The sequence below is a fragment of the Nannospalax galili genome, unplaced genomic scaffold (genome assembly GCF_000622305.1).
Source record: "Nannospalax galili isolate Female #2095 unplaced genomic scaffold, S.galili_v1.0 scaffold547, whole genome shotgun sequence".
In the NCBI taxonomy this organism is placed as follows: Eukaryota; Metazoa; Chordata; class Mammalia; order Rodentia; family Spalacidae; genus Nannospalax; species Nannospalax galili.
Window position 1 is genome coordinate 590,783 of NW_008355824.1, and position 22,827 is coordinate 613,609.

Genomic DNA, 22,827 nt, shown 5'->3' on the forward strand with positions numbered 1-22,827 from the left:
GAATTTAAGTTGGGAGCGAGAAGAAGCAATTTGTCTCTAATGCAGAAAAACGCAAAACTCCTTTTTAACTAGTCAGTTCTACTGCTTTCTTAGGCACCACAACTCAATTTTAAAATTTTCCCTCACTGGGGAAATGTGACTATTTATTGTTTTTGGAGTGGCATACAGCTCATATTTTACTAATGTTTTTAAATTAATTAGTAAATGTTTAGAAAGCACTTTGAAGATGAAAAGTTGTGTAAGTGCTAAGTATGATCATTATGCCATTATCATAAAACACATAAAAGTCATAGAATCTTGTAAGCTAAATAAGTGGAGAATGACTGTGCCACACAGCACTCAAGGGGAAGATGGCACAGGGACAGCCTCGGTGGAGAGAGGAGGCATGGACGTCCCTGCAGAACAGGTGAGTGTAAAAGGGGTGGACAGCAGGGTGGCTGCCATGTTCTGGAAGGACTAAATTTGTTAGCTGCTCAACTTGTATATTAAAGTTCTTAGAAATGAGCAGCTCCCTCAATGATCTTGTGGAAACAGGAGCAATACAAATTAGAAAAAAAGGGGGGGAAATAAAAATGATTGAGTTGGAAACCATTCAAGTCTACTCTAATTTTCCTGAAAAATCTTTCCAGTATGTGTGTAATTGCTGAAATTTGAAGATGTTTGGAGTGTTATCTTGAAAAAGAAAAATTCACTATGAACATAGAAAGAACACTAAGTATGTATTTCTGTCCTTAATGATGTGGGCTGACATAGACCTTAATGTTTATGTCTGCATTGTGGTGTTGTCCCCTTAGGAAGGGATTAAAAACAGTTGAAGTCTTATTTTCCAATTATTGGAATACCACAATGCTTCACTACTCTATATTTTTTAGTGGCATGATTTTAAATTTATTTTGGAAATAAAGACAAAACAAGAAGAAATGATTGTGTTTCTTGCCATTATCAATGTCATTTGATCAGATCACAATTGGCCTGGAAGCAAAAGAAATGCGCTGACTACTTAAACAACACACACAAGTGGGCTAAAACTTTTGCATTTTAATTTTTTAAAATTAAACACAAGGATAAACTTAAGGATAAGTGTTCACATACATATTAGTCTTTTCTGGCACTATGCAGACCTTGATAAACCCATTGAGAAGCACTATATTTTTAATAAAATTTTTATACAAGTCTTTAGTTTGAGTATTGATAAGTTATAACTTCCCAAGAACAACTTTAATGATGCTGCTTTTCACATTCATGTTAATATTTATCCTAATTAACTGTTAGAGAAACATAGAAATAATTTCCATAAAATTAAGTTATTGTTAATTTCATTGATCAAAACATAAAATAATCTCAGATCTAAGTAATGTATATCTTTCATTTCAACTTAATCGATATTTTAGATTTCATAAATAATATCTGAGCAATATGTGAAAACAGACCTCTTTTATCTCAATGAATTAATAATTTTAAGTACAAATCAATTTCAGGCCATAGTTTCCATTATATTCTTTATAAATAATCCTTTACGGCATTAATCTTATCATTATTAGACCTGAATGATTCTGATATACACTTTGTGAGTTAGTAAAACACATGTGGAAAGTTAACATGTTACTAAAATCAAATGAAGTGTATTTATTTTTATTACAACTCCTGTCCAAGACTTAATTTCAGTTTAATGGGAAAAATTGTTCTACTGGTTGATTCCCTTTCCTTAAAATTGGAAAAACAGGATGGATGATTTGCAAATTATTTTCCAGTTCCTGACTAGGAAGTCTCTCATTCCAAAAATATTACTTAAGGATGTTGGAAATCAAATGACATTTCCCTATTAGAAAATTCTTGTATTTAAGGATTACTTCCTTATCACTTTGTAGAGAAATCTGTAGTCAAACAATAAATGGTTTCTGAATATCTACTTTTTATTTACAGAAGCATGATTTTATATGGCTCAATCTATTATAAGAACACAATTGACAAGGATAGAAAAATACATCCCAATTGTTTGCCACATTGAATTCTCATTATTCTCACTTTCATTGGGAGGGACTTATTCCACTGCAAGATATGCGAGTAAAAGGAAAATATGCAAGCAATTACCAATAAAGTATGGAGGAAAATGTCTTAGGGCACACATTCCTACAGAAAAGTAAATTACCAGGGCTTATCATATCATTTAGTCAATCACTTTATTCAAAAATTTAAACACTAGTCTAGATTCAGCAAATGAGTTGATCAGACTGAGAAATAAATGTTTTCCATCTGAAGCAGGAGTTCTTGAACCCAGATTTGCAAGGTTAGCCTGAGTCACAGAGCAAGACTCCATCTGGAAAAATAGGGGGAGGGGACGTTACATAGATTTTTCCCCCAATTGCAAAAGTTCACAGGTATCATATGGAAACATTGAGAGACACTGATTTTTTGTGTGTGCAATGTTCAAACTATTGGACAAAGTACTTTTTAAATGACAAGAATCTTTTTTTTTAAGTAAGATGAAACTGCTAAAAAGTAAGACTTGGACATTTCACCTGCATTGGAGCCCTAACTAATACTGTTTCTTTAGGAAAAATTATCTTTTCATAGACTCAGTACTAACTAACTAAAAAAGTAGGTTTCCTGGTAGATACTTAATTTTGTTAGCAAATAAAAATCAAAATAGATGTTAGAAATATCTTACACACATTCATAAAAGCATATTTTATACATGTATAGATATAGTATATAAACTACATAGAGTATAGTACATAAAGTTTATATCATATATAGATATTAAAATATTAGTTTGTATTAATACAAAATTCTGATGTTTATAAATATTAGCATTAACTTATATTAATATTAAGTATTAATAGAAAATACAAAGTATTTGTAATGATTTGAATTGTCTACCCCATACATTGATACGTATATATGACTATACTTAGAAAAGGGTAAATTAAAGTGAAGTTACTGGGGTAGAACCTAATCCAGTACAGCTGTTGTCCTTATAAGAGCAAGAGTTAAAAATAGATATGTATGAAAGGAGGACATTGAGAAGATGTAGGGATAAGACAACCATCTACAAGTCAGGATGGAGGCCTCAGGAGAATCCAAACCTGTCAGAATTTTATTCGCAGTTTCCAGACTCCTAACTGTGAAACAATATCTTTCTGTTATGGAACACAGTCTGCATAATGTGTGACGGCAGCTCTCCCAAGCTAATACATAACATAAAGCACACAAAACAAGTTAATTTTGTACAGTTTTTCACTTTACATATATTAAGGAAAAAATGTAAAATGATCAAAACCTATGAGCACAATAAGCTAATTTAACTTCTAAAGACACTTCTATAGGTGTGTGAAATAAAATACTATTTTATGATAATGAAACATAATATGTTAAAATAAAATTGCCTCCTGATTTATTAATAATATGGCAGTTTATTCTAAAATATTTTAAAGGGCAGGGGAGATGGCTCAATAGATAAAGTTCTTGCTATGCAAGCATAAGGATCTGAGTTCAGATCACCCGGCCACAAGCAAAAAGCCAATCTTGGGGGCAGAGCGCCTGTAATCCTGAATCACAGTGAGGTGGAAGTGAAAACAGGCAGATCACAGTGGTGGCTGGGTCAGGAACTCCAGGTTGGGGGTTGGGTAAGAGACTGTCTCAAAAACTAAGGTGGAGGGCTGGAGAGATGGTTCAGTGGCTAAGAGCACTGGTTGCTCTTGCAGAGGACCCAGTTTCAGTTCCCAGCACCTACATGGTGGCTAACAAGTGCCCGTAACTCCAATCCCAGGGGATCCAACTCCCTTTGCTGGCATCTATGGGCACTGCATGCACATGATGCACTTACATACATGCAATAAAACACTCATACACATAAAATAAAAGTAAGTTAATAAATAAAAATTTTAAAAAGACAAGTGGAACTGAAGAGACAGTCTTCTGAAGCTGTGGACTTGGATTGGGTTACTTTCTCCGGGGCTAGAGAAGAAGGTTACACGTTTCAGAACCTTTGAGATGCTGTCCTAGGAAACCAGGGCCCTACCTAATTTATTAGGTTTTTAAAATTAATGTCAATAAAATAAAATTGGATTTATTTTTTTTAAAGGTGGAATGAGATAAAGACACCCAACACTGATCTCTGGCTCTGCACACACATGCACAGGCACACACATAGATTAAGATAAATAAAGCTATGTATATTCTCTCACTCAGTCTAACTACTGTTTCCAAGATAAACTTAGTGCCTAAAATTTGCAGCATCATGATTTGTAAATATAATAATGAATACAGTTCAGAGCTGAGTGAAAAACAGCAGATCCCCAGAAGTCGCATATTGTATGATTTCATTTTATAATGTTCTTGCAGTACAGAAACAGAAGACAGGAAAACAGATTGATGGTCTTAGGAGTTAAGGAGGTCAAGAGAGAGGAAGATAAGTGGACTAAGTTATTAGAAAGGAAGCATGAAGGACACGAGAGGATAGAAATGTTCAGTGCCTTAGCTATATGCATGTAAATATCCTGGTTGTGATATTGCAGTAGATTACCATCAGAGAAATTGTTTAAAGGGTACAAGGGATCTATATGCTTTCTTACAGCTGCATGCAAGTCTGTAATTGCTTTAAAATGAAACATTTTACTTAAAAGAATGCAGAAATCCCTTCTCTTAGGAAGAAGATTCTACAAGATAACTTGCCCAGTAATTTCAACAAGACAATGCCATAAAGAAAAGGCAGCATATGAAAGCTGTTCAGTGAGACATACAACAATCAGACGCAATTGGGGATTTTTATCTTAGGTCTATTCAAACAAAAGTCTGTAAAAGATATTTTAATACCAAGTAGAGATACTTATATGTGAACTTGGTAATAGAAGATATTAAGAAATTAATGGTAGTTTCACTAGGTATATCAGTGGTCAGATAAATAATACTTTTATTTTCTAGATGGAATATAAATTGCTTACGGTGAATGTCATGATATAATTACCTCATTATAGCTACTTTAAGATACTGCAGAAAAATGAAGTAAATATTGCAACATGTTAATAGTTCTTAAATCTATGTGATAGAAATATGGCAGTCTGTTAAACTAGTCTCTTATGCATATTCAGATTTTCAAAACAAAAAATCAGTATTTCACTTCTACCTCCATGTAGAGTCCCTTTCTTTGCTCCACTTTTTGCAAGTTCTTTGAAAGTTGGTCAGTGGTAATGATCTCTAGTTCCAATTCAATTCTCTTCAAAACTGTTTCCAAGCATGTCACTTCTAAAGTTTTCTGTAAAATCACCAATGAATGTTAATCTAGTGGCTTTGATCCTCATTTCCTTGTTCTTTTTTAAGTATCATCTAGCTCAGCTAAGCCCCTTCCTCATCCTTGATTCACCTCCACTGGCCTCTAGAATGCCACGTTCTCTGGGTTTTCCCCATCCCTCACTGATTGTTTCCTCTGGGTATCTGATAGGTCTTCTTCTCTCTTTAATATCCTAATGAGGAAGTACAGCTGGTGAACCTATCTTGATCTTCTCTACTAACACTCCCTTGGTATTCTTATCTCGTGCCAGACTCTAATCTATATGCTGAGGAATGACAAGTAAGTATGATCAGCCCACACTTCTATTCCAAACTTCAAACTTGTGTATCTAACCCACATCATTTGAATACCTAATGAATTTCCTAAACACAATACTACTCTATGAACAGCCTTACTACCTCACCTGATGACAACTCTAACTTTTAAGCTTTCCAGCTAAAGACCCAGAAATAATCCTTGATTCTTCTCTTCCAACCCATCCATCCATAGCAATTCATCAGGACACCTTCATCAACTCTATACTTAAAATATGTCCAAACTTCAACCTCTTTCATTTTCTCTACCTTTATTACCCTGTTCTAAGGCAATACCATCTTCTGCTTTAATTATTTTAGTGATATCCTGTGCCTCTCCTACTTACCGTCTGAAGTTTATTCTTCACAACATCCAGAGGCATTCCATCAAAACATTAGGTCAAACCATCACAATCCTCTGCTAAAGCTGCCCAATGTCCCCATTTCACTCAGAGAAAAACCAAAATTATCATGACCCACAAGGCTCAGTAAGAGTGGGGCAATGATATCTCTCACCCTTCCTTTCTTATTACTCTTTCTTCATCCACAGCTCCACCTACACAATCTTGCATAGCAAGCCTACACTTACTTCTGGGCAATTGTTGCGTTACACTCTTTGACGTATTCCAGATAACAGCATGCATAGCTTGCTCACCTGTTTTAACTATGTTCACATTTTACCTTCTTGATATGTCTCCTCTGACCATTCTATAGCATGCAGTTTCCCACTACCTCCACCTAACACAAAGCTTGTATTTATGATCTTCTTTCCCAGATCTACTTTTTTATATAGCACATAATACCTTATAACCAGTTAAGTATTATATTTGTTTATTATATTTTAGTTTTGTTCTCTACTCAGTAAATTGTAAGTTGTGTAAGGCCAGAGATGTCTGTTCCTATAGTACTGCCTGGCACATGGTAAAATAACCTACTTTTTGAAGGAATTAATGCATATTGACTTATTATCAGCATATGTACTGAAAAAGAAGCAGCCCAAGCACTATATTTACTAATTCTATACTGTTTCCAAATTCATCAGTTTACTGAATCCATAATTAATGTAAAATAACACATTTTACGCTTAACATTTCTGAGAATCAAGTTCTTACTGACACTCTCCTGTCCTTATACTCAGAAGAACGGAGTCAAAAACAAAAATAAAACTCACACGATGTGGAAAGATCACCCTGGGTGTCTTGATAGCAGTGATTGCTGCTGTAGTCATTGGACTCCTTAGCTATTTTGTCACCTGTGGTAAGTATCCTTTACGTTTGGCTTTTCAGTAACAAGGATTTGTTGACTTCATACTGGGAAAATTAGGAAATTTGAGGAGGAAAGGGAACAGATGAAGTTTTGTTGCATTTTTTTTCTTGTAGTCACTAACATTTATTGCACTACTATTTAAAGCTTTATTGAGGAATAACTGACATAGAAATAATTGCACATTTAACATATATTTTAATGAGCTTTGGCATATGAGTCATGACGCCATCATTACAATTAAAATACTGAACACTCCCATCACTTCCAAAGTTTATTTGTCTCAGGGAATTCTAAGACTAGAGATTTGCTGTGCTTTTTTTTTTTTTCTTTTTCTTTTTGGGAAAGGTTTTTGGATTGAGACTAATGAATAGAATAAACACAGTCCTACTTGATACACAATAATTCTATAAGGAGGCAGTGAATGAGCTAACAAATAAATATAAAAGCTGAGATTTATTTATAAACATCTGAGATTTCTTACAACAAAAATAAAACTTCTTACTCTGAAGACTACATTTTTCTCTATAAAATATTTTCTACCCATAAAAGTCTTCCTTAAATATATGCTCATCTCTAGTATTGAATAGTGAAGGAATAATAAGTCTACAAATTTTTCCACATATATTTTACATAAAACAGGAAAAATTATGGAGTTACTAAGTTTAATTTCTCTTAAAAATAGCATATCATGTCAAGTTCTCTGGGTCGTGCTCTTATTTTAAGTTCTTAAGTATCATTCAGATTTATTTTATGGTACATATTGTGAGGTGCCATGTGAAAATTTGATATATGTGCATAATGTTTAATGATCTAATCAAGGTGATTATCATTTCCAACTCCTTAAATTTTACCATTCCTTTGTTCTTGAAACCTTCCTTTTTTAAATTCTAGTTCTTAGTGAAATATATACTTGTAAAAAACAGTCCTTAATATGCTACAGCATATTAAGGCTTTCTTCCACCTAACTGTTGTTGCATACTTGTTATCTGGCCTGTTTCTAGCCTCTGTTTCTCTGCACTTCCCAGTCACTAGTGACCACTCGTCTATTCTCTAATTTTATCGGCTCAACTTTCATAGCTTCCACAGACAAATGAGATCATTCAATGTGTCCTTCCTTCTACATGAGGAAATTTCTTCCTACATTCCAATAAGAGAGTAGTTCATTATTGAGAAAATACAGGAAGACCAAAAATGATGGTAAATGTAATATTTTTAATTAACTTTTATTTAATTACATCTACCTGTGCTTCCAAACCAAAAATCCATACAAGTATAGGAATCATAGTTTATTAAGTCTATAAGAACAATTATTGACATTCAAATAAACATTTTCCCCTGGAATCATCTGTTGCCACTATGCTCCCATTTTATATAACTCATGACTCACAAATTGAAAGCTATTGCTCAAAAACATGGTAGTATTTTCCAAAAAGAAGATGTTTACATTTGAAAGAGTCTGTCTAACCCAACCAACACCCATTTCAGTTTACAAAAGGAAAAGCACACTGACATAGACATAGAAAAAATGTGCAGAATGAAATACGAGGCAGCTCTCACAGGGACTAGGATTTGTAATCATCTCTGCTTCATCTTCCACATACACCTATTAGACACTTTGCAATGCCAGCTGTTACACTGCTAAACTGAGTTACAGTCATGACTTATGCCCATAAAACTATGAATAAGAAGTACTCACTTAAACGATAGACACTGAATTCATTGTCTTCAATCAAGGTATCAGAAGTTAGAGGTACGAAAGAACTTGAAGAGGTTATCTTTAGAAAACGATGTGCTTTAATTTCTCATACTATTATCACCATCCCAATGTGTGATGAATGAATGGTATTCCCCCTTTACATCAGCTAAGAGATGGGCTTCATAAAAAAGACCAATCAAAAAAAAGAAAGAAAAAAGAAAAAGAAAAAGAAAAAAAGACAAGTCACCTTTCAAAAGTCACCTTTCAAAGACACCTGCAGGTTTTGTAATACAACAGAGTGGAGTCTGACTCACACATGGAATATCTAAAAGATAAGAAGTGGTTTCTTGAGCTAAACAGATGATTCCATGGTTAAGAGTGCTTGCTGCTCCTCCAAAGGACACAAGTTGGGTTCCCAGAACCCACATCTGGCAGCATACAACCACCTATAACTCCAGCTCCAAGGGATCCAATTCCCTCTCCTGATCTCAGGTGCCTACACACATGTGTCATATACTAACACAGACACATAGACACACACACACAAATAAATAAATAATAAATAAATAAAATTATGTAAATAAAAATAAATCTTTAAAAAAATAGAAATGGGTTCTTGATGGTTCAGCAGTGTAAAGAGAAGGCGGTACCCATGGAAAGTTTGAACAGCTAGAGTTTGGACAGACACTATAAAACTGTTACTTATGGAGCAGGTAGAGACTTTCCAGAAAAATAAAGGTCCATACTTTCAGATCCTAACCAAGAAACTATCTGTAGAATTAATAAGATCTCAAGATAAAGAAGTGGCAGATGAGTCTAGGTGCCTAAATGTTGAGGAAGGAGTAAAACAAGTAGGATAGAGATTAAATTTATCCGTTAAAAAATAACTGTAGTCAAGACATCTCCAGCAATGAAGAGGAGAGGAAGCCAAAGACCAGAAGAAACAGACTTACAGTGTTCTTTTGAATGAATCTGTTGGCATTGTTTAAATATTTTGTAGTTGCTGCCCCAGACTCCAAACCCAGAAATAGTCATATCTTCACAGCAATTATTCTTTCACGTGAGTCAGTAGTTGTCTAAAGACAGCTGAGAAAACCAAAGCACAGTCTTCACACATGAATACCATTTTACCTCCACTTCGATTACTACTAAATCGTAATCATGTTTTCTATTTAGTTAACCTTCTCAAGAAGATAATTAGTACTCTAAATAAAATGAGAAAATGATAACAATGTCTAAAACTGCACAGATAGAATCAACATTTAATGAGTGACTGCTTTTTTTCTTTTTTATTGAGCTTTTTAAATTTCATACATTTCCCACTCAAATACAGACCCCCTCCCCTATCCATGCCTCCCCCTATACCCCCACCAAACCCTATGCATTCTGCCATACATGATGAGTCCTATTCATTCAGATGGTTGTACCCAAGTGTCCTTCAGTGTAAATGCGTCCTCACCCACCCACAGCTCAGGGACCATTGCAGAAGAGGAGGTGGAAAGTTTGTAAGATCCAGGGCTGGTTCATGAACACAGAGAGGTGGAGGCTTCCAGGCCACTGGAGGCTTGCTTATGTGAGCCTGCAGCACTGGTGGCATTGAGCAGGGGAACCATATCAGCTCAATTAAACAAGGGCCCAAAGGGAAGGTGAGAAATAGGTGGTGGGCCAGCACTAGATAGAGAACTATTTGAGACTGATTGTTGCTGAGTGAGGGAGAGAGTGACTACTTTTTAAAAGCAGGTATTAATCTAGGTGCTTTATATAGCAAGTAAATAAGTATAGCTGTTTTCTAATAAATACTTTGGACCCTAAAGTTTGAATTTCATATAATTTTCATATATCACCAAATATTTTTATTCTGTCTTTTTCAACCTTTCCAAATGCAAACTATTCTGTTCATAGAGTACTCAAAACCCGACTAGATTTGATCCTTCCCACCACAGTTTGGAAATTCCTGTTCTAGACCAGTGAATTTTAACCCTGACTGCACCTTTGAAAAACTTTCAAAAGTTTGGGTTTTTTTGTTGTTTTTTTTTTTACAAAAATGCTGCTAAATGGGCTTGGAATATAGCTCCATGATAGAACACTTACTTTGCATGTATGAATATCTAAGTTCAATTGCCAATTCCTCTGAGATGGGGGCGGTGGTATTACATATTAGTCAACTAGTCCCAAGTTATAGTTCTATAGGAGAAATAAATTCTGGTGTTCTATTGCACAGTCGGATGACCATATATTGTGATAACGTATTGTACATTTATTGTTTTAGTATAATATTTTTATTGATTTTTTGAGAATTTCATGAATTCATGCAATGTATTTTGATCATAGTCAGCTCCATTCCTCCCTCAACTCCTCCCAGCTCTACCACCCACCCTTCTACAGCTTCTAACTTTGTGGCCTCCTCTTTTTAATAGCCTACTTATTCCAATTTGTGCTGCCCATATATTCATGGGTATGGGGCCATCTGTAAGAGAAAGGTTGACCAGTCAAGGGTCATATCCTTAAAGAAAACTGACTCTCCATGCCACAGAAGTCATCAGCTGTCAATAATAACTCGGCTAGGCAACCACAGCTTGCAACCACAGCTACTATGCTTTAATGATTGCAATGGTCCTGTCACATCCAGAAGACACTGATTCTGTCTGGTCCTCCCTGACCTCTGGCTCTTACAGTCTTTCTGTCCCATCATTTGCAATGGTCCCTGAACCTTAGGGAAGGGGGTGATATAGATGTCTCATTTGTGGTTGAGCACCACAGATATTTATTCTCTTCATTTGACCAGTTATGAGCTTCTGCATTAACTGCAATCTACTGCACAAATAAACTCTGATGAGGTCTGAGAGCTGCACCAATTTATGATTGTAGAGATACAAATTTTCAAAGCAATGTGATATGATGTCCATTTTTTAAAGATGAGGATAAAAGGATTTTGAATATTGTTATCATAAAGAAATGATGTTGATGGAAATAGATATATTACCCAGATTTGAACACTATAAAATATAGATGTATTAAAGAATCAAATGATATCCTACAAATATTTACAATTATTTTGTCAATTTAGAGTAAATTAAGCCTGGCACAGTGGCACACACTTTTAATTCTAGCACTCGAGAAACAGAGGAAGTTGAGACCTCTGTGAGATGGAGGCTAGCCTGGTCTACATAGGGCTACAGGGAGACCCTGTCCCAAAAATAAAAATTAAATTTTATTTCTCTATTTCTTAAAAATATGAAAAAAAATACCTTTATACAAACCCTATTCCCAAAGATGCTGCCTGTAGTAAAACCCATAACATCCAAAGCTTTCCAGGTAACTCTAGTGGACAGTCAAGATTGAGAACTGCTGGCCCTAAGGAAGACAGATAAAGATATAAGATTAAGACATATGGAGATTATGGTGGTGGAGAGCTGGCTCGGGGGTTAAAAGCATTGGCTGCTATTGCAGAGGACCCAGGTTTGATTTCCAGCACCCACATGATGGCTAACAACTGTTCTTAACTCCAGTTCCAAGGGATTTGACACCCTGTTCTGACCTCCATGGGCATTGCATGACACAGGTGCACTTACATACATGCAGGTAATACAGTCATATACATAAATTAAAATAATAAATCAAATATTTTTTAAAAGACCCATGGAGGTTCAGGGGTGAGAGATCAAGATTCACTATGTCATTTCAAGGTGTCAGGGACCCACGCTCCTTTTTTAATGTAGCTCTGCTGTGCATAAACTTTGTCAAGGTCACCATAATATCCAAGGCACCTGAGCTGGTTAAAACCACTCTTTACAAATTCCAGCCAGTCAGTCAGAAAAACAAGTGTGACTTCTCTCAATAAGAAAACATCTTGGAAGCTCCAAATATATTTTTCATTCCATTTGACAGAAGACAGATGCATTTGGATCACTCCTAGATAAAACAGAGACCCCAAAATGCAGGTTTTATATTATGAGAGCACCTGCTCTGTTAAAAATAAGAGCTTGTATCATCATAGAAAAAGAGAAGAATGACAAGAAATGGCTTGTAGTTTATGTCTCAGGAAGTGGGTATTACATTACATCAGCTTAGTTTGTGAGGAATTGGTGAGGAAATTGACATGAGATTGCTTGTAAACTTTCCTGATATGCTTGGAGAAAGTTAATCTTTCTCACTAATTTATTTACAAATATTATTATGCTACTCATAAGTGAAAACTTTTAACCCCTTTCCTCCTCCTCCACAAATAGCTACTTTAGTTTCAAGAAACAGAAAATGAAAGCAAAAATCTAGGCGTCTATGCAAAAGCAATGCCTTCCCAAATTCACTTTTATGTGGTTCATCTTTTTTTGCTTTGTGTCTAAGTGCCAAAATTATAAATATGCAAGTTACTTTTCCTAGGGTGCCTCTTCAATGCCAAGTTTAATAATATATTCTGTAAAGAGCATTTTAAACTCCCAATGGCCTATTTGGGAGAACATAGTAAAACACTACTTTCACAAGTCTGAAACGTGGATAGCAGAAGTTGAGGACCAAGCTGACATCCAGTTGTGAAAAAATGCAGGAAGAAGGGCACTTATAGTGTTTCTGGCTTAATCATAAGTCCACATGTACATGTATAAGGCCAAACACAAAATGAAAAGAATTCATGAAATTCCATTTGTTATAAGCTCATTGACATCTATCTAAGCAATCAGTTTAAATGCACTTTCCCAAAAACAATTGCTGATTATCTCAAAGTAATTTTTAAATGTAAAGAAGAGAATTAGTGAGGACCCAAGTCTTCTTTAAGCTCTAAACCCTTACCCATCATGTGACCTTGATTAATTGAAAAAAAATTACCATTTTAAGAATGAAAATAACATTTAAAGAAGATATTATGTCCTAAGGTTTTTCTTCCCATAGTCTAAATTAGATTTGAAGAACTGGAACTGACCCTTTTACCATCCATTAGTTCCTATGAATGCAAATGGTAACACTCAATTTACTTCTTTCTGAGTCAGAAATCAGTAATCTAACAGGATAAAGAGCTACAAAGTCTTTCCCCTGTAGTACCTAGACAAGCAATATCATAGCAGAAACTGGATATTTCTAAAGATAAGTTAAGCAGTATTTGTCCAAATAAAAACGTAATGACAAAAAATGTATTTCTTTAGAATGGTCCTGAGTAAAGCCTGTGACAAGAAAATAGTACACATAATATTTAAAATCAAATGTCAAAACTGTAAATACTAGAAAATCAATAGCTGAGTAATTACAGAAAAAAGTTCCTTTAAAAATTGTTTACCAGGGTCCATGAGATGGCTCATCAAGTAAGGATGCTTGCTACCAAGCCTGACAACCTGCGTTCAAGCCCCAGGGCCAACATGGTAGAAAGAGAGAGCTGACTTCCACAGTTTCTCTAACCACAACAATGCTATGGTATATGCATGCCCTCCCTCCACAAAATAAATGTACAAAAAAATTTTAATTATTTTTCTAATTAATATATTTATTGAGATACATGAGAAATACAGAAAAACAAATAACAATTAGAGACTATCAATAATCCTACTAGTCAGAATAATGTAGCATCCTGACCCACAGTCCATTTTTAGACATAAATTTAATGTTGAATTCATTATACTAAGAGTAAATTTTGAATGGGAGAGTCATAGAACAAAATAAAAGAATATATTTCAAGCTTCTGTAACATTACCAAACTGTCTTCCAAAAATATGCTACCATTCCATCAGCTGACTGTAAATGTGCCAGACATTGTGTATCGTTTGTGTGTGTGTGTGTGTGTGTGTGTGTGTGTGTGTGTTATCCTTGCTGACTTAATCCAATAAACAAAGTGATAAAACGGTGTGCTTGCTATGCAAGTATAAAAATTTGGGTTCAAATTCCAAGCACTCACATGAGAAGCTAGGTACAACAGTGAACCTTTGCATCCTAGAACTGGAGACAGGTAGATCCTGGGGGATCTCTGCCCAGCCAATCTTGTCAAAACAGTAATTTTAGAAAACAATGAGCTTGTGTCTCAAAGGCAAGTGGAAAGGCAATTAAAGTTAACCTGATGTCAGTCTCTGGCCTCCACATGTACTCACACAAGAGGACCTACACCCTCACACACATATACCACACACACACACACACACACACACACACACATACATTCCCGTGCCTAACTTATTTTATTTTGTACTTAATTCTTTGTGAAAAGCATGGCAGACTGCACTAAATAAGTAACTGAAGCTACTGACAAAGAATTTTCTCAAAACATTGCAAAACGCTCTTCTTTCTCTCTTTTGTCTTCTAGTTCTCCTTCTTTCTCCCCCTTTCCTTTCCCTCCCTCTGTATGCTTCTGTCTTAGACTTAAGCATACAAAAGGACCTTAATAATTAAAAAGAGATATTTTCTATTAGAATTATTCCAGCAATGACGCTCAGCCTTGCTCCCAGTCCATTTCATTGATTTTGGTAACTCACAGGTGTCATCTCTTTGTTCCACTTATTTACTGCTCAGGACGTCAACTCATGCTTCATTTTATTTTCTCCATATTAATTTTAATTTCTTAGGCATTTTGTGAATAAGAAATCCTGTGATCTCACTGATTTTCCAAGATGTAGTATATGGCCATCACAAGGACTGAGATAATTACTACATTTTAATGTAATTTTGTTTTATAACGCATCTGTCCCCATATTGTCCAAACTTGAAAACTGGCACATTAAAAGTTTACATTAAAAAATCTTGAATACATTTTTTGTGAAAGGTTATAATTTAACACTCCTCCACCCAAGCAATTTCCACAATCACTGGGCATCAAGACCATTTCTATGTCAAGTAACCTCACATTTCATGAACAAATTCTATTTCAAATGCTTTCTTGGAATCAAAGTGGTTGAACAATGCACAATGAAAAAAACCTATCTTCTTTTTCTCCCCTCAGGAAAAACACCTTTCTACTATCACATAAGCTTTAAGGCGAAGAACATTGATTATGACAGCAAATTTGCAAAACCATATTCTCAAGAATATATGGACCTAAATAAAAAGATAGAGACTTTGGTAAGTTGAAAATGCTCCCCCCCCTTCCCGTGCAATGATCCTAAGTGTTAAGGTACTAGCAGTCACCTTCTAAGTTAGAAACAAGTTCTCAAAAATATCTTAGCTCTAGATTAAAAAGTCAGCTGTGTCAGAAAGTCAGTCTAAAAACTTGAACAGTGAAATGCGTAAAGGAAACACATTTCACGGAAACCTAAGGACTATGGTGCATGGGAGTCAACATTTCAAATGAACTAATAAATTAAATGAATAACATATGTACTGTCTCAAAAATGTATGACTAAGGCCAGGCTACTTCTGGTCATAAAATTAACTAGTCTTTTGAAGAGGAAGAAGAAGAAGAAGAAGAAGAAGAAGAAGAAGAAGAAGAGGAGGAGGAGGAGGAGGAGGGGGGCAACGACTGGCCAATCTAAAAGAGAATGTGACCCAAAATAAAAATCACTTTATAGGTCTTCACTGTTGGGGGAAGGCTGAAAACCATTTGCTTAGAAATTGGCTTTATATTAATGTTCAATGGTCAAAAAATTAGTTCTAAGTACCTATATTTAAAAATCAGGAAACTGGAGAGGATGGCTTAGCATTTAAGAGTACTGGCTGCTCTTACAGAGGACCCAGATTTGATTCCCAGCACCTACATGGCAGCTAACAACCACCTGTAACTCCAGTTCCAGGGGATCCAATGCCCTTTCTGACCTCCGCAGGTACTGTACAACATGGATGCACCTACATACATGCAGACAATACACTCAGGCAACATAAAATGAAAAATAATGAATAAAATATTATTTTTAAAAAATCAGAAAGAGCACATATAAATGACTTAACAGTACAACTCAAGACTCTGGAAAGGCAAGAACAAACCAAACCCAAACCTAGTACATGAGAAGAAATAACAAAAATCAGAGCAGAAATTAATGAAGTAGAAAGAAATAAAGCAAATACAACAAATCAACTAATCTAAGGGCTGGTTCTTTGAAAAGTTAAACAAGATAGGCAGATCCTTAGCCCATTTAACCATTACCAAGTTGACTTTATTCCAGAGATGCAGATATACGTAGTCAATAAATGTAATAAATCATATAAATGGACCTAAAGACAAAAATCACATCATTATCTCAATAGATGCAGAAAAGGCCTTTGACAAAATCCAACATATATTCATGTTAAAAGTCCTAGGTGGAATTGGTCTGGAGGGAACACACTGCAACATAATTAAAGCTATATACAACAAACCCACACCCAACATTATTCTAAATGGAGAACTGGAAGCATTCCCATTAAAATCAAGACCCAGGCAAGGCTGACCACTATCTCCACTCCTTTTCAATATAGTGCTTGAAACTCTTGCTAGAGCAATAAAACAAGAGGATGAAATTAAAGGAGTAATAATTGGAAAATAAATAGGTCAAATTATCACTATTTGCACACAACATGATGTTATACATATGAAGGTCAACCAAGAGTCTTGAGTGTGCTTTGGTCATAAGTGTCTGTTATCACAGATACTACTATAATTAACTCAGACGATTTATTAACAAGACTGACCCCTCAGGAGCAGTGGTGACATTTCCTAAGCAAGTTCCTGATAGAGCAACTGCAGACCCTCAATCTGACTAAAATTTGTCATCTTTCTACAACATCCCGCTGCATCCTAGTTTCTAATCAAACCAGAATCCTGAAAGTCTTGGTGTGTTTTTGCCATCGTGCAGAGTCAGTAGTTCAAAGAGGAAGGCAGAAAATTCTGAGTTTTTAGCTTTCTGATAAGAAGAAACAAATGGATACTGCCCAGTAGTTAAGAAAAAGCCTTTGGTAAAATATGCTAGACTAAGAGAGACAAATATGCTTGTTTTTGCTTCCAAGTGGAATTTAGATTTTAAAAGTATATAGGTAAGGCATTAAAATACAATAGGACTCTTTGGGAAGAGGAAGGGGATCAGTAGACAAGGATAAGGAGGCCAAAAATGAGGAAGAATGAGCAAAGAACATAATATAAATCCATGAAAATATAATGAAGCCATTTTATACAATGAATATTAATAAAAATAATAAAATGCAGAGACATAAATGGACTCAAGAGCCTTATTTAGCCCTAAAGTTAACAATTCATTAGCTATGTGACATTAATCATTTACTTTCTCTATACTTCAGTTTCTTTAAGTAAACACAAGATCTCAAATGCCAACATAATAAGGTTGTTTGTAGACATTACAGAAGTTGAAATGTGATTTAGGCAGAAGTCCTGTATTTTGTGAGTTTGAGGCCAGCCTGGTCTCCATAGCAAATCCAGGCCAGCTGGGGCTATAGGGAGACCCTGTCTTGAAAATCCTAGGATGGGCATGGTAGCACACACCTTTAATCCCAGCACTCAGGAGGTAGAGGCAGGCAGATCTCTATGAGATTGAGGCCAGTCTAGACTGCACAGCAGGTTCCAGGCCAGTCAGGGATATGGGGAGACCTTTTTTCAAAAAGTTTTAAGAAAAGACGTTCTAAAAAGTAATTACCTGAAATTAGTGCATCATTAATCTTTTTTTTTCATTTATAGTTGTTTTAGTTTTTGAACAAACTCTAAGTATACAGCAATGTTAATGATACTTCAAAACAAATTCTAAGAAAATTATCCTTTCTGCTCTGACTTCAGACCATTTCATTAAAATCAATTAGCTCCTGCTTACTTCTCCCATCATCCATGTCCACCAGTGATCACATCTTCCTTCAGTCTCCTTTAACAACTCTCATTCCTAGTTTCCAACACACCTGCTAATTTTTAAAAATTAGATCAAAAGAGATGCTGCTTTGCCATAGATGATAGTTTGTTAACCACAAAGAAAATGTCTTAATAGAAAACATTTTCATTGTTCAGTTATTTGGTTTTATAACGAACAAGTCAAGAAACCTGCATGCTTTTTCATTATTTCACAACTTCTTAAGAACAACTACAGGGAAACAAGATTGTACTGGTTACTTTTATGTTGCTGTGATAGAAACACCATGACCAAGGGAACTTATGAAAGAAAGAGTTAATTTAGTTTACTGTTCCAAAGGGGCAAGAGTCCATCATGTCAGGGAGGCATGGCAGCAGAGGTGGCTAGAATAGGAGCAGAAGCTAAGAGCTCACATCATCAAGCAGGCACAGGACGCAGAGAGCAGCTGGAGAGCTGGCAAGGCTTAAGAACTCTCTAAGCCTGTCCCCAGTGATGTGCTTCCTCCAGCATGGCCACACCTTCTAAGAACTCCCAAAACAGGGCCACCAACTGGGGAAAAATGTCCAAATACTTGGAGCCTATGGGGGACATTCTCATTCAAACCACCACAAAGATCTTAGCAACAATAATTAGCTTTATTACTTTTAGTATGATCTAAGCACTTTAATATCAATATTTAATCCTCACAATGTCCCCATTTCATACAAAGAAACTAAGACACTAAGAGATTCAGCTACCCAAAATCATACTTCAAATATGCTTCTACTCTATGACTTTTTGTCCTATAGAGTACCAAGATACTAGAAATTCTTGACCATACTTCAAATTATGTAAAAGTAACATTCAATAAGTAAATTCAATATGGTTTTCATCATATAAATGCATTGAGTTATAGATGTTCAGGAGTCCTGAGTTTACCCATACAAAGGAGGTTAACCAACCTTACACATAAAATCATTTAGTGGAGTGTCCAAAAGCAAGGGTGCATTAGTTAAGTATACAACCAGAGCATTGTCAAATAAAATGTCCACTGAGCTAACCTGAACCTGCTAGGGGCCCCTGTAGACATATGCCTCTATTTAATGCAGCCTACCAAATGACAGGTTCTCTATGGGATTGATCAGAATTAGAAATACGCAATTTTTAAAGAGTTAAAAAAGAAAATACAATTAGTAACAATAATAGCTTATTTTCCATTTACTATAAGTTAGCAATGTTACAGTTTGAATAAAAATTATATTAGTGTTCATTCAGCTCCATGTCCCTCAAAAAGCATCAGAATATCTAGAATGAATTCCAAGATATCTTAAGTTCAAATTTTATTATATTGGCTGTTTTAAAAACATTTATCTGATGGATTAAGTGGAGATTATTCTGAATTAAGATTCTAGAAATAAAAGAACTAAGAAAATTCAAGCTTTATTTAAAATGGAACCAACATCATGGCACTATTATTTGTATTTGAAGCACTTTAAGGGTATCTTAGTTTCATTTCTCTTGTTGTGATAAAATATCCTGATTAAAAAGCAACTTAGAGGAGGAAGGATTCATTCCAGCTCACAATTCCAGGTGGTAGCAATCTTTATGGGAAGTCACAGTGGCAGGAACCTGAAGCAGCTGCTCACATCACATTCATAGCCAAAAGCAGAGAAATGGATGCTCACTTACTTGCGCCCAGCATGATCTCTCCGTGCCTACAGCTCAGGACCCCCTGACTAGAGTAGTGCCAGCTACACTGGACTGATTCTTCCCACATTAATGAACTCAATCAAGGCAATTCTCCAGAGACCTGCCCACAGGCCCTCAATGTAGACAGTCACTCATTGAGACTCTCTTCCTAGAGGATTCTAGGTTGTGTCAAGTTGACAAAGCTAATCATCATATTTCACTTCTTGTCAACTCAACACACAAACACATCACTTTTAGGTCATAACCTTTCACTCCTTGTCCCCTAAAATCTAATTTTTTTCATAATATAAAATACAGTCCAACTTTTTTTTCTTTTTTTATTGAATGCTTGTGTATTTCATGTAGAACAGCTCAAACAATCTTAATCATCTTTATACCTCTGTCCCCACTGGCACCCTCCCATAACCCCACACACACTGGAGCTCATATACTCTGTCATCCTTGTTAAGGCCCACTGGGTTGTCAGTGTCCTCAGCCACTCCCCAGTGCAAGTCTGTCCATTAAGCCTAGTTACCCTATTTAGAGTCCCTTTTTTAGGAAGATCAGATCTTCTTCATCTAGCAGCAATCAGTTGCCAACGTTCCTTCAGGGCAATCAACAACTACCTAATTTGACTAAAACTCACTCAGAGGAAGGAAACTCAAGGCTGGTAATGTAAACATAACCTAATACACATGGCTGGTGTGGCCAGAGATCTTAGAGAAAACCCCAAGACTGTCACATCGGTAGACTAATCTGATTTCTTACTATATGCAAAATATGTATCCTTGTATTTACAGAAAAATATCCCAGTCACCACTCATCAAAGAAGCTCATTTTGCACCAGAGACAATTACCAAAAATTAAAAACAGTTGATATACTTCCAACATATGAAGGCACAGACTAACTTTATTCCAAAGGGAAAAATCAGATCATCATAAGGAACAATAAGAATGAAACAAAACCAAAGCAAGGCAAATATCAACTCTTGTAGCTGCAACATCCAGCATCTGGACACATAATGTAATTTGGGCTCCAAAGGGCTTGGGTAGTCCCGCTTCTCCAGTGCTGCCACCTGTAGCACACACAGCTTCTCTCCTGGTCTAAGGCTGGCTTCACTCTCTGTCTGCAGTCCTTGTCAAATGTCCCACTGTCCCTGCATCTTCAATATCCTGGGGTCTCTATGGCAACTGATGGTTTTCTTTCACAGCTTCACACAATGGCCTACAAGACTTTTCCACAGGGACTCCCACCCTGCCACACAGTGCCAGGCTTCAGCTGCTCTCAATGACCGCTCAATTTTCATGCCTTCAAAACCAGTACTGTGTGGACAGTGCTTACACTTCCAAATCTGCTGCTAGCTCAAAAAAGATGAAGCCTGATCCAGTGACCGCAACTGTAACAGCTTCTGCGCGTTAATCCTGAGGAAATATTTTCCCGTTGCCCCGATGAAGCACAGAAGGATTCATCCCAATGGTGGTGATCTCAACGATCACAGCTGCCTCCTCAGGCCTCCCTGATGAGTGCATTCAGATTCTTGGCCAAACTATCACATGAATAGTCCCCCATTCCTGTTTCCCATAGAGAACCTGTTACCCTCAAACCCCCATGAGACTTAATTGTCCACCTTGCTCTCAGCATTCTTGTTCTCTAATCCCCCACTAAAACAGCCCAAGTTTTGCTTACAACACTCAAGGGCTCTTCCAACACAAAGTTCCAGGCTCTTTCACAAAATGGAGATATACAAGCCACATGCTCACCAGGTTTGTTGTAGCAGTGACCCCATTTCCTTAGTACTAATCTCTGTCCTAATTTCGTTTCTGTTGCTGTGATAAAATGTCCCAACAAAAACCGGGTTAGAGGAGAAAAAGTTCACTTCAGCTTACAATTCCAGGTTATAGCCCATCACTGTGGGAAGTCACGGTGGCAGAACCTGAAGCAGCTAGCCACATCACAACCACAGTCAAGAGCAGAGAACAACAAATGTGTGCATGCTCGTGCTCAGCTCAATCTCTTCACTCTCACACAGTTCAGGACCCCCTCCCTAGGAAATGGTGCTGTCCACAGTGGACTGGGTCTTCCCACAGACAAATCCAATGAGAAAATCTTACTAAGGTTCTCTTCCCAGGTGACTCTAGGGTGTGTCAAACTGGCAAAACTAACCATCACAGAGGGCAACACATAGAAATTGCTAATGTGCTAGTATACTTTTCTGTAACTAGGAAACATAGATATAAGAAATAAATATGACTGGAGAGACGACTCAGTGGTTAAGAACACTGAGTTCAGTTCCCAGCACCAAAATGGCAGTGAACAACCTTCCATAATTGCAGTTCCAGGGGACTCAGTGCCCTCTTCTGACCTCTGTGGGCACTGCACACACATATATGTGGGCAAAAAACTACAAATAAAATAAAAATAAATAAATGAAAGAAAGAAAGAGAAAACAAGAGAAAGAAAGAAAGAAAGAAAGAAAGAAGAAAAAAGAAAGAAAGAAAGAAAGAAAGAAAGAAAGAAAGAAAGAAAGAAAGAAAGAAAAAGAAAGAAATCACAGGAGAAATTTTTTAATCTCACTAAAAAGATTTTCTTTGAAACAGGGTCTTCCTGTAGCCCCAGCTGCCTGGAACTTGCTATGTAGACCAGGCTAGCCTCCATCTCACAGAGAACCGCCTGCCTCTGTCTCCCTAGTGCTGGGATTAAAGGTGTGCATCACCCTCTCCCTGGTTAAAAAATTGTATTTTTATTGCTCTCATCCACACTTCAGTTCTCAACTTTTAAAATTAGCTTGTTTTAATATAAAAATCTGAGTTGCTGAGCTGTTATTTAATATATAAAACAAAGGTTTTTTTATTTCTTTAGTAGTTTGTGCCTAAATTGTGTTA

General features: G+C 36.2%; 1 protein-coding gene across 1 annotated transcript in view; it reads left to right on the top strand.

Annotated features, from left to right (window-relative positions):
* The first annotated feature begins 327 nt into the window (after positions 1 to 327).
* Positions 328 to 22,827, top strand: part of LOC103750658 (transmembrane protease serine 11C-like) — a 59,273-nt gene continuing 36,773 nt past the window's right edge. Inside the window, exons 1-3 of the mRNA XM_008853822.1 lie at positions 328 to 406; positions 6,725 to 6,840; positions 15,459 to 15,577. Coding sequence (XP_008852044.1) covers positions 351 to 406; positions 6,725 to 6,840; positions 15,459 to 15,577 — 291 coding nt within the window. The 5' untranslated portion in view covers positions 328 to 350. The remainder of the gene's footprint in view (positions 407 to 6,724; positions 6,841 to 15,458; positions 15,578 to 22,827) is intronic.